The sequence below is a fragment of the Pan paniscus genome, chromosome 20 (genome assembly GCF_029289425.2).
Source record: "Pan paniscus chromosome 20, NHGRI_mPanPan1-v2.0_pri, whole genome shotgun sequence".
NCBI lineage: Eukaryota > Metazoa > Chordata > Mammalia > Primates > Hominidae > Pan > Pan paniscus.
In genome coordinates this window covers 7,516,456-7,527,390 of record NC_073269.2, presented here as the reverse complement: position 1 = coordinate 7,527,390, position 10,935 = coordinate 7,516,456, and the positions used below count along the sequence as shown (strand labels likewise).

The following is a 10,935-nucleotide window of genomic DNA, read 5'->3' as shown; positions in this document are numbered from 1 at the left end:
GTTAGCCGGAATGGTCTTGATCTCCTGACCTCGTGATCCGCCCACCTTAGCCTCCCAAATGTTTTATTCTTTAGAAGACTTTAACTTCAAATTCTGTTTCTTTAATACGTATAGGACTGTTCAGGTTTTCTGTTTCTTCCTGAGTGAGTTTTGGTAGCTTGTGTCTCTCGAGAAATTGGTCCATTTCCTTTAAGTTGTCAAATTTTTGTGCATACACTTATTTGTAGTATTCCCTTATTATCCTTTAAATTTCTTTAGGGTGAGTAATGATATCCCCTCCTTTGTGCCTGTTGCTGGTAATTTCTTTTTCTCTCTGGAGGGTGAATCTAGACTAAAGGTTTATCAATTTCATTTTTTTTTTCAAAGAACCAGCTTATGGCTTTATTGATTTTTCTATACTGTTTTTCTATTTTTTATTCCATTGATTTCTATTCTATTATTTTCTCTTTAGTTTGTGTTTAGTTTGCTCTTCTCTTTCTAATTTCTTGGGAGTAGAAGCTTAAAATATTAGACCTTTCAGGCCAGGCGCAGTGGCTCACAGCTGTAATCCCAAAAATTTGGGAAGCTGAGGCAGGTGGATCACCTGAGGTCAGGAGTTCAAGACCAGCCTGGACAACATGGAGAAACCCTGTCACTACTAAAATACAAAAATTAGCCGGATGTGGTGGCAGGTGCCTGTAATTCCAGCTACTCAGGGGGCTGAGACAGGAGAATCACTTGAACCTGGGAGGCAGAGGTTGCAGTAAGCCGAGATTGCACCATTGCACTCCAGCCTGGGTGACAGAGGGAGACTCAGTCTAAAAAGAAAATATATATATTAGACCTTTCTTCTTTTCCAATATAAGTATTTTAATGTTATAAATATTTCTCTAATCACTGCTTTAGCTGCATCCCACGCATTTTGGTAAGTTGTATTTTCATTTCCATTCAGTTCAATGTCTTTTCTAATTTCCCTTGAGGCTTCCTCTTTAACCCCTTTAGTAATGAGTTGCTTAACTCTCAAATATTTAAAGACTTTTCAAATACCAATCATTCTGTTATTGATTTCTAGTTTGATTCTGTTATGGTCAAAGAACATGCTTTGAATGATTTCAATTATTTTATTTTTATTTATTTATTTGAGATGGAATCTTGCTCTGTTGCCAGGCTGGAGTGCAGTGGTGCAATCTCAGCTCACTGCAACCTTTGCCTCCTGGGTTCAGGCTATTCTCCTGCCTCAGCCTCCCGAGTAGCTGGGATTACAGGCGTGAGCCACCACACCCGGCCTGATTTCAGGTATTTTAAATTTGATAAGATTTGCTTTGTGACCCAGAATATGGCCTATCTTGGTGAATATCACATGTGCTTTTGGAAAGAACATACAGGCCGGGCACTGTGGCTCACGGCCATAATCCCAGCACTTTGGGAGGCCGAGGCAGCAAGACTGCTTGAGCCCAGGATATTGAAACCAGCCTGGGGAACTTGGTAAGACCCCATCTCCTCAAAAAATTGAAAAACTAGCCAGGTGTGGTGGCACATGCCTATAGTCCCAGCTACTCAGGAGGTGGGGCAGGAGGATCGTTTGAGCTCAGGAATTAGAAGAGGCAGTGAGCCACTGCACACTCCAGCCTGCAAGACAAAACAACATGCTTCTTTTCAGAGAAAAAGACAAGAAAAGAACATATATTCTGCTGTTGTTCATTGGGGTGTTCTATATAAATGTCAATTAGGTCAGTGTGGTCGACGGTGGCATTCAGATCTTCTGTATTCTTGCTGATTTTCAGTCTGCTTCTCCTATTGGTTACTGAGAGAGAAGTGTTAAAGTCGTTGAAGTCTGGAAGCATAATTGTAGATTTGTCTATTTCTCCTTTTTTTTTTTTTTTTTTTTTTTTGAGAGAACCTTGCCCTGTCACCCAGGCTAGAGTGCGGTGGCGCGATCTCAGCTCACTGCAACCTCCGCCTCCTGGGTTCAAGTGATTCTCCCGCCTCAGCCTCCTGAGTAGCTGGGATTACAGTCGCCCGCCATTGTACCCAGCTAATTTTTTGTATTTTTAGTAGAGACGGGGTTTCACAACGTGGTGAAGGCTGGTCTCGAACTCCTGACCTCGTGATTCACCGGCCTCGGCCTCCCAATATTTCTTCTTTTAATTCCACCCATTTTTGCTTCATATAGTTTGTAAATACACATTTAGGATTAATATGTCCTGCCGGGCATAGTGGCTCACGCCTGTAATCCCCGCACTTTGGGAGGCCATGGTGGGCAGATTGCTTGAGCTCAGGAGTTTGAGACCAGCCTGGGCAACATGGTGAGACCCCGTCTCTACCAAAAATACAAAAAATTAGCCAGCCATGGTGGCATGTGCTTCTGGTCCCAGCTACTCGGGAGGCTGAGGTGGGAGGATCACTTGAGCCCAAGAGGTGGAGGTTGCAGTGAGGCAAGATCACACCACTGCACTCCAGCCGGGGTGACAAAGCAAGACCCCGTCTCGAAAAAAAAAAAAAAAAAAAAAAAAGGATTAATATGTCCTTTTGGTGAATTCATCCTCTTACTATTTATTATGTAATGTTCCTTCTTCCTTGCTTTTCTTTATAGATTTACAATGGACTTTTTAAATCCTAAAAATCAGCCAGACACGGTGGCTCATGCCTGTAATCCCAGCACTTTGGGAGGCCGAGGCAGGCAGATCACGAGGTCAGCAGTTCGAGACCAGCCTGGCCAACATGGTGAAACCCCGTCTCTGCTAAAAATACAAAAAATTAGCCGGGCCTGGTGGCACGCGCCTGTAATCCCAGCTACTTGGGCGGCTGAGGCAGGAGAATCACTTGAACCCAGGAGGCAGAGGTTGAGGTGAGCAGAGATTGCACCACTGCACTCCAGCCTGAGCAACAGAGCAAGACTCCATCTCAAAAAAAAAAAAAAAAATCCTCAAAATCATGGTGAATTTTTGCCAGTTTTGAACTTTATGGACACAGAATTACATAAAATGAGTTCAGGTACATCTGGCTTCTATCATTCCATGTGATGTTTGTGTGATTAACTCATATTGTGTACATGGTTGTGGTTCATTAATCCTGATTGTCATAGACTATTCCTCTGGATGAATAAACTACAATCTATTCATCCTTTCTACTGTTGATGGGCATTTGGTTAAATTTCAGTTTGGGGCTGTAATGAATAGGGCAGCTATGGGCATTTGGTACATGTCTTTTGTGATTATATGTGTGGCTTTCTATAGGTAAATACCCAATGGTAGAATTGCTGGGTTATAAAGTATTTCCTAGATATTAACTATCTTTTGCCAAAGTGCATGCACCAATTTACACTTCCAATAACTCCAAGATTTTGCTTTTTTTTTTTTTTTTTTTTTTGAAACAGAGTCTCGCCCTGTTGCCCGGGCTGGAGTGCAGTGGTGCGATCTTGGCTCACTGCAAGCTCTGCCTCCCCAGTTCATGCCATTCTCCTGCCTCAGCCTCCCAAGTAGCTGGGACTACAGGCACCCGCCACCACACCCAGCTAATTTTTTGTATTTTTAGCAGAGACCGGGTTTCATAGTGTTAGTCAGGATGGTCTCAATCTCCTGACCTCGTGATCCGCCCGCCTCGGCTTCCCAAAGTGCTGGGATTACAGGCGTGAGCCACCACTCCCGGCCACCTTTTTTTTTAGAGAAAGTTTCACTCTGTCACCCAGGCTGGAGTGCAATGACACGATCTTGGCTCACTGAAACCTCTGCCTCCCGGGTTCAAGCTATTCTCCTGCCTCAACCTCCTGAGTAGCTGGGACTACAGGCGCCCGCCACCACACCCAGCTAATTTTTGTATTTTTGGTAGAGACGGAGTTTCACCTTGTTGACCAGGCTGGTCTCGAACTCCTGACCTCAAGTGATCCACCCACCTCAGCCTCCCAAAATGCTGGGATTAGAGGCGTGAGCCACCACGCCCGACTAATTTTTGCATTTTTAGTAGAGATGGGTATGAGCCACTGCACCCGGCCTATTTGTTTATTTATCTTGAGGAGTCTCACTTCTTCGCCCAGGCTAGAGTGCAGTGGCATCATCTCGGCTCACTGCTACCTTTGCCTCCCAGGTTCAAACGATCATTGTGCCTCAGCCTCCCAAGTAGCTGGGACTACAGGCATGCGCCACCACACCAGGCTAATTTTTTGAATTTTAAGTAGAGACGAGGTTTCGCCATGTAGGCCAGGCTGGTCTTGAACTCCAGACCTCAAATGATCCGCCCGCCTTGGCCTCCCAAAGTGCTGGAATAACAGGCAGGAGCCACTGTACCCGGCCTCCTCGGAATTTTTAAACAGGGACCCTGTGTTTTCATTTTGCTCCAGGCCCTATGGATTCTGCAGGGGGTGCTGGAGCTGCCTGCCCAGCTGAACAGGCTAGGGCTGTTGTCAGGACCTAGGAAGGACTGGCCAGCCGTCAGGGCAAGCTGCCTCAGGCAAGACGCTCACCCTCTGTGCCTCAGTTTTCCTTTTAGGATGGGCAGGGGGCTAGGGGCAGGCAAGGAGCTGTCTGGGGCGACTCCTGCTGGCCACTGGGGGCACTATACGCACCTGCGATATCCATGCCGGGCCCAGCTCCCCCCAGCACTCAACGCCCCTTAGCTGACTCACCCACCTCTGCTTCTGCCATCTGGTCCACCCCTATCATCGCCACCTGCACCAGCCTTGTCCCCTGGCTCCCGCCCTCGCCCCTGTCTGTCCTCCCAGCAGCAGCCACCAGAGGCCCCCTGTGAGCACCTGTCAGGTCCTGTCCCTGCTCTGCCTGCGTCCCTCCAGGGCTCCCACCTCCCTCTGAGGGTAAAAGACCAGCCCTCCCTGCCCTCCCCCCTCCCTCTCTTCCCCTCCCTCCGCTCCAACCACACGGGCCTCCTCGCTGCTCCTCCAACACACCGGGCATGGTCCTGCCCCACGACCTTTGCACAAGCTGTGCCTCTGCCTGGCTCACCCTCAGGCCACAGCATGGCTCCTTCCCTTCCTGTCTCCCAGGATGCTACTCACGCACCACTTTATCAGGCTTTTCCTGTACGGCCCACCAGGAACAGCCCACCAGAATCAGCCACCATTGGCCAGGCGCCGTGGCTCACGCCTATAATCCCAGCACTTTGGGAGGCCAAGGCGGGCGGATCACCAGAGGTCAGGAGTTTGAGACAAGCCTGGCCAACATGGTGAAACCCCGTCTCTACTAAAAGTACAAAAATTAGCCGGGTGTGGTGGTGGGCGCCTGTAGTCCCAGCTACTCAGGAGGCTGAGGCAAGAGAATCGCTTGAAACCAGGAGGCAGAGGTTGAGGTGAGCTGAGATCGCACCACTGCACTCCAGCCTGGGTGACAGAGCTAGACTCCAACTCAAAAAAAAAAAAGAAAAGAAAAGAAACAGCCACCATCTCCCCATCCTGTCCCACTTCCCTGCTCCATTTCTCTTCCTAGGTGAAGTCGTGCTGGTAAGTGCCACCTTCTCTGCTGCACTGTAGTATCTGGGGCAGCGTCGGGCACAGCAAGGGGCCTGAAGGCCTGACGGACAGGCCTATCTGACAGACAGGCCTATCGGACTCAATGAAACTGAAAGAGGATGTGGGGAAATCGCACCCTTGTGCACAGCTGGCGGGATGTGACATGGCACAGCTGCTGTGGAAAACAGTCGGGCAGCTCCCCAAAAAATTAAAATAGAGGCCAGGCGCGGTGGTCCACTCCTGTAATCCCAGCACTTTGAGAGGCCGAGGTGGGAGGATCATGAGGTCAAGATGGAGACCATCCTGGCCAACATGGTGAAACCCCATCTCTACTAAAAATACAAAAATTAGCCGGGCGTGATGGCAGGCACCTGTAGTCCCAGCTACTCAGGAGGCTGAGGCAGGAGAATTGGTTGAACCCGGGAGGTGGAGGCTGCAGTGAGCCGGGATCGCGCCACTGCATTCCAGCCTGGCGACAGAGTGAGACTCCTCAAAGTGCATCCAAAAAAAGAAAGACCGGAGGACCCAGCAATGCTACCTCTGGATGCACACATGAGGACAGACAGGAGGGACTCAAACAGAAGCTTGCACACGCAGGTGCACAGTGGCACGATTGCCAACAGCCACAGGGTGGAAACCACCCAGACATCCAGCGATGATAGATGGATCAACACAGCGTGGCCCACCCACACAGTGGAATATTACTGAACCACGAAAAGGAAGGGAATCCGGACACGGGCTTCAGCGTGGATGCACCTTGAGGACATCACGCTCAGTGAGAGATGCCAGAGACACAGAAGGACACACCCCGCATGGTTCCACTCCTAGGAGGTCCATAGAGCCGTCAGATTCACGGAGACAGAAGGTAGGATGGGGGGTGCCAGGGGCTGGGGAGGGGGATGGGGAGTGTTTCATGGGGACAGAGTTTCAATTTGGGAAGATACAAGTTCTGGAGAGGATGGTGGTGATGGCTGCACAACCGTGTGGATACACTTAATGCCGCTGAGCTGTGCACTTAGAAATTTGTTATCTGTATTTTACAATTTTTTTTCAAAAGGAAAAAATAACTGAAGGAAGGCTGCAGAGGTCCCACATCCGCAGCTTACAGAAACGGAGGCCCGGAGGGCATGACGTCCCCACAGGTGCCCTGGAAGTTGAGGGGCAGGCTGGCCTGGGACCTGGGCTCCTCCCCGTCTCACTCCCTTGTCCCCAGCCCCCAAACAAGGTGGCATTTCCCAAGTGGGTTGCTCTGGCCTGGTGCTAGTGAAATGAACTTGAAGTGAAGGGTCAAACAAGATGACAGGGGAGGGGCCCCGAGACACCGTGCGGAGGCACCCAGGCGGCCCCACTGAGGTCAGGCAATGCCCTAGGTAACTCCAGGGCTCCTGGGGGCCAGGCCTCTGCACACTTCCCCCCAGCCCCCTTTGAAGGACAACAGGAAATAAACCAGAAGGGGGCCGCCAGCATTTAGGAACAAAATTTATTCCAATTTAAAACAGAGTTCATTTCAGGAGAAAGATATGAAAAGTCGACTTCCATCGGTGTCTGGATTAAGGGTCAGGGCCGGTGGCTGTGGGAGGTGACACTGAGCCGCTCCTCAGCCCCTCCTCCCATCCCCAACGCGCACAACACATGCATTTCAAATGGTAAAAGGCTTAAAAACAGCTTGTATAGAATATCTTTTTTAAATAGATTAAGGTTGAAATTGTCTGAAATCAGGACTGTGTAATATACAAGTATCACTGGGTCTCGTCCGCCAGGCCGGCCACAGGATCTGCTGCCACCACTGGGGGACATTGGCACGGGGATGCCCCCCTGGGGGAGCCGGGGGACCCAGGGCATGGGTTTGCAGTGGCCGGGGACTGCTGCCGCCTGGGTGTAACATGGTCGGAGAAGGTGGTCGGCACTCACGAGAAATCGTTGGCAGGTGAGATTCACCAAGGTAAAAACACACACCCCACATGCCCACATGTGGCCCCACACGTGGCAAGGGTGGGGGTTGGCTGTCCTTGCCCCTGGGTGCCACTGGCACGAGAACCACTGCCTGGGACTCTCCTGGGGCAGGCACCCCTGCCCTGGGCCTGCAACACCTACCTCCGCTTTTTTGGGGGGCAGGGGATCAGGCACTCAGACCCAGAGGATCCGGGCCAAGACGTTTTGGCGGCCCCAGCCCGGCTCTGGGATGCTTGGCACGCCCCCTCCCTGGGAAGGCCTAATACTTAGCCCCGCAGCGCCCCGGCCTGCGTGCTGGGCGACTCCACCCTCAGGCCACGGCCAGGTCACCTCGTGCAATCTGGGCCCTCAGAGATGCCACAAGCACAGGCCCCCCAGAGGGCTCTGCTGCTGGAAAAGGTTGTAGCGGCCCTGCCAGGGGTGGCCCCATCTGCTCCCCCAGGGCACCGCCGGGCCCCAGCACTCGCCATGGGGGGCTTCTGGCGCCAACCCTCTTAGGTAGACACCTGGCACAAAAAAAGGACGCTTCCGGGTGAGACAGAAGTGGTGTGGGGAAGCCGGGGGGTGGGGGGGGGGTCCCGCCAGCCCCATCTCCCCATGGGGCTGATCACCAGAAATGTAGCTGCCCTGACCTGGTCTCCCCTGACCCTTCCACGGGGCTCCCCGCTCTTCTGCCCCCGGAAGCCAGCAGACAGCCCTGCGGACGAGGAGGCCAGGGCAGGCCTGACAGTGGTGGGCAGGCAGGCGGGAACTGCTGGTCGGAGTGGTCGTATTTTGGGGCTGTTTCTTTTGTCATCTGTCGAGGCCAGAAGCAGCCGTGCAGGGTCCCGGTGTGGCGGCGGGCGAAGGCAGCACGGGCGATCCCTCCCTGGGACAGCCGTGCGAAGCCCGGAACCACAGGGCGCTGTAGTGTTCAGTCAACAGCAGACGAAACAGCCACCTCCCCAAACACAGTCCCCTCGTTCCCCACCTTCCGAGTCTCTTGGGGAGAACCAGTCTCGGTGCCTCAGTGCCTCAAGGGGCCCCGGGAGGCGGCCCCCGGGGCTGTGGCTCAGTGCGGCGTGGCCTGGCAGGCTCCCCCTCGGGCCGTGGCCGTGGCCAGCCAGGCCTGGAAGCTGCCCAGGCCGGTGCCTGCCGCCACCTTCCACGCGCCCCTGGCCAAAGTGCGAGTGCTGGCTTCCCGCTCCCCGGGGGCGGCGCTCGGGGGCGGGCACAAGTGCTTGGGACAAGGCCACGCACAGAGCTGCCGGCCACGTCCCTCTCTCTGCCTCTCGGGTACACACCTGAGAATATTCTGTAAAAGTCCCCACCCACCCTCACTGTTTCCAAATTGGTGACATCACAAAGTGGAACAAAACAGAAACGCCCCCATCCAAGTGGCCTTTCTCCCAGTGTCACCGGGGGACCATCCCTCCAGCCGCCCAGCCCACGTGGGCTCCGGTGGGGTGCGCTCCAGCCAGGGCAGGGTGGCCGTGAAGCCCTCTGGAGTCCCCGGGCAGCCCCAAGCAGCCAGTGTTGGCCCCGGAGGCACAGCCCAGAGGAGCCCCTGTGGCTCCAGCCCGGGGACCCTTCCCAGCCTCTGCAGAGGGACGGGGAACCCGGCCATGAGGGCCCAGGGTGTTTCTTCAACCTGTGAGTCAGGCGTTCTTTTTCCTCAAAAAAATAAAATAAAATAAAAGGTTAGGCACTTCCCAGGGTGGGCGACCGAGGGAGCCCCCCACCCCCTCTTCAGGAGTCCAGTGGGCAAAGCACAGCATTGATGGGTGAAGAGGCGAGGCGCGCTGGGCGTCAATAACTTAAAAAAGGGGAAAAACGTCCGTCTCCGAGTCTCCACGCCTTTCGTGATGAAGAAAAGAAGCGGGCAGGAGAAAGCAAAAGCACGTGGGGTTGGAAGGACAGCCACGGGGGGCTGCGGTGTGGGGGCGCGTGACTGGCTGCGGGGCGGGGCCCCATGCTGGCTGGCGGGGGCTCTGTGAGGCCCAGAGTCACTGGGGGCATGGGGCGCTTGTGTGTTTTATGTTTCGTTGCTTTTTTTCTTTCTTTCTTTCTTTTTTTTTTTTTTTTTAGAAAAAAGCGAGCCATAAGTCAAGGCCAGAAAAAGGCTGCCTTTGCCGTTGAGAAAAGGTGAGAAGGTGCGCGAAGTGTACGGAGGGAGAGATGTACATCCCCTGATAACTGTGAAATAAAAACCATTTGTTAAAAATATGAAAAAAAAAAATCTCCTCCCGCGGGCAGAGGCCCCGGCCCGGACTCGGCAGCGCCACCCGCCCGGCAGCCGCAGGCTCCGTGGAAGGAAGGTCCTGCCCCGTGTCTCCGTCCCGTCTCCCTGGGCCTGGGCGCTCAGACCAGGTTGTACTCCTTGAGGTTGAGCTGCAGGATGGTGTCCTTCACGGCCGCGAACACGAAGCGGATGTTCTCCGTGTCGGTGGCACACGTGAAGTGTGAGTAGATGATCTTGTCGCTGTCGGGGTTCAGGTCCACGAACATCTTCAGGATGAACTCCCGCGCCGCCTGGGCGTCCCGCTGGGGACCTGGGGGAGGGCAGAGGGTGAGGCTGTGCCCCAGCCCGGCCCAGGGCAAGGGACTCGTGGGCCCCTTTGTCACTCCCAGGGGATGAGCGAGTAAGGCCCATAGCCCACCCAGCTCGACCCCCAGCCCACTGCATGCCTGACGGGCCGCAGCTCCCCTCCCTCCCCAGGTGAGCTGCGGTGCCAATCCCACTGTAGCCCCAGGGCACTACTGTCACGGCCCAGGCCTCCAACCTGCGGCTCTGCACCCCCCGCTGCTCCCTCTGCTCAGCCCTCTGCCGGCCTCTATCCACTCAGCTCCACAGCCACAGCCTTCCAGGGCAGGCCTCTGGCATGGCTGCCCTGTGAAGGCCCAGGGTGAGAGGAGAGGCCCCCAGGGCTGGGCACAGAGCCTACAGAGCAGGAACAGCGGCCCCCACCCACCCACGGCGCCCCTGCTGCAGCCAGGCCTCAGAGACGTCCAGGGGCTCCAGCAGGGGCGCTGCTTCCCACCCGCCACCCCTGCCCCTCCACCACCCTGGACAATGCAGGCGACCCGCCCAGTAACTCCTGCCTGCCCCGGTGGAAAGGCCCCTGGGGGTGTTCAGGGGGCTGCTCTGGGGACTGGTGGGACAGGGGTCCATGCCCCAGTCCCTTGGCCTCCCCCCACCAGGGCTCTCTGAGCCCACAGGACAGGCTGCTGGGCAGGGGCCACGTGCGGCTGGAGCAGGTGCAGCGCCCCCCGCCACTCCCCTGCCCAGGGACAGCAGGGCCCTGCGCCTGCAGCCAGCGGCCGAGGCTATACCGTGTGCCAGACCCCTCCCTCTCGCTGCACATCCAGAGGCAGGGCACCCTGAGGGGCCCTCCCGAAGATGACACCCGAGACTCACGGGAGGAGCACAGATCCGGGGTGGAAATGAGGGTGCCAGAGCTGCCCGGGGCCTCACTGTGCCTGGCAGGGACAGCTCTGAGTGGTGACAGCACTAACGGCAACCACTGACCACACAGACGAGGGCACACAACACCCTCCCCTGGCCG

The 10,935-nt window shown here is 54.8% G+C and overlaps 1 protein-coding gene across 1 annotated transcript in view; it reads right to left on the bottom strand.

Annotated features, from left to right (window-relative positions):
- Positions 1–6,903: 6,903 nt before the first annotated feature.
- Positions 6,904–10,935, bottom strand: part of GNA11 (G protein subunit alpha 11) — a 29,971-nt gene continuing 25,939 nt past the window's right edge. Inside the window, exon 7 of the mRNA XM_008972605.5 lies at positions 6,904–9,921. Within this exon, the coding sequence (XP_008970853.2) occupies positions 9,731–9,921 (191 nt within the window). The 3' untranslated portion in view covers positions 6,904–9,730. The remainder of the gene's footprint in view (positions 9,922–10,935) is intronic.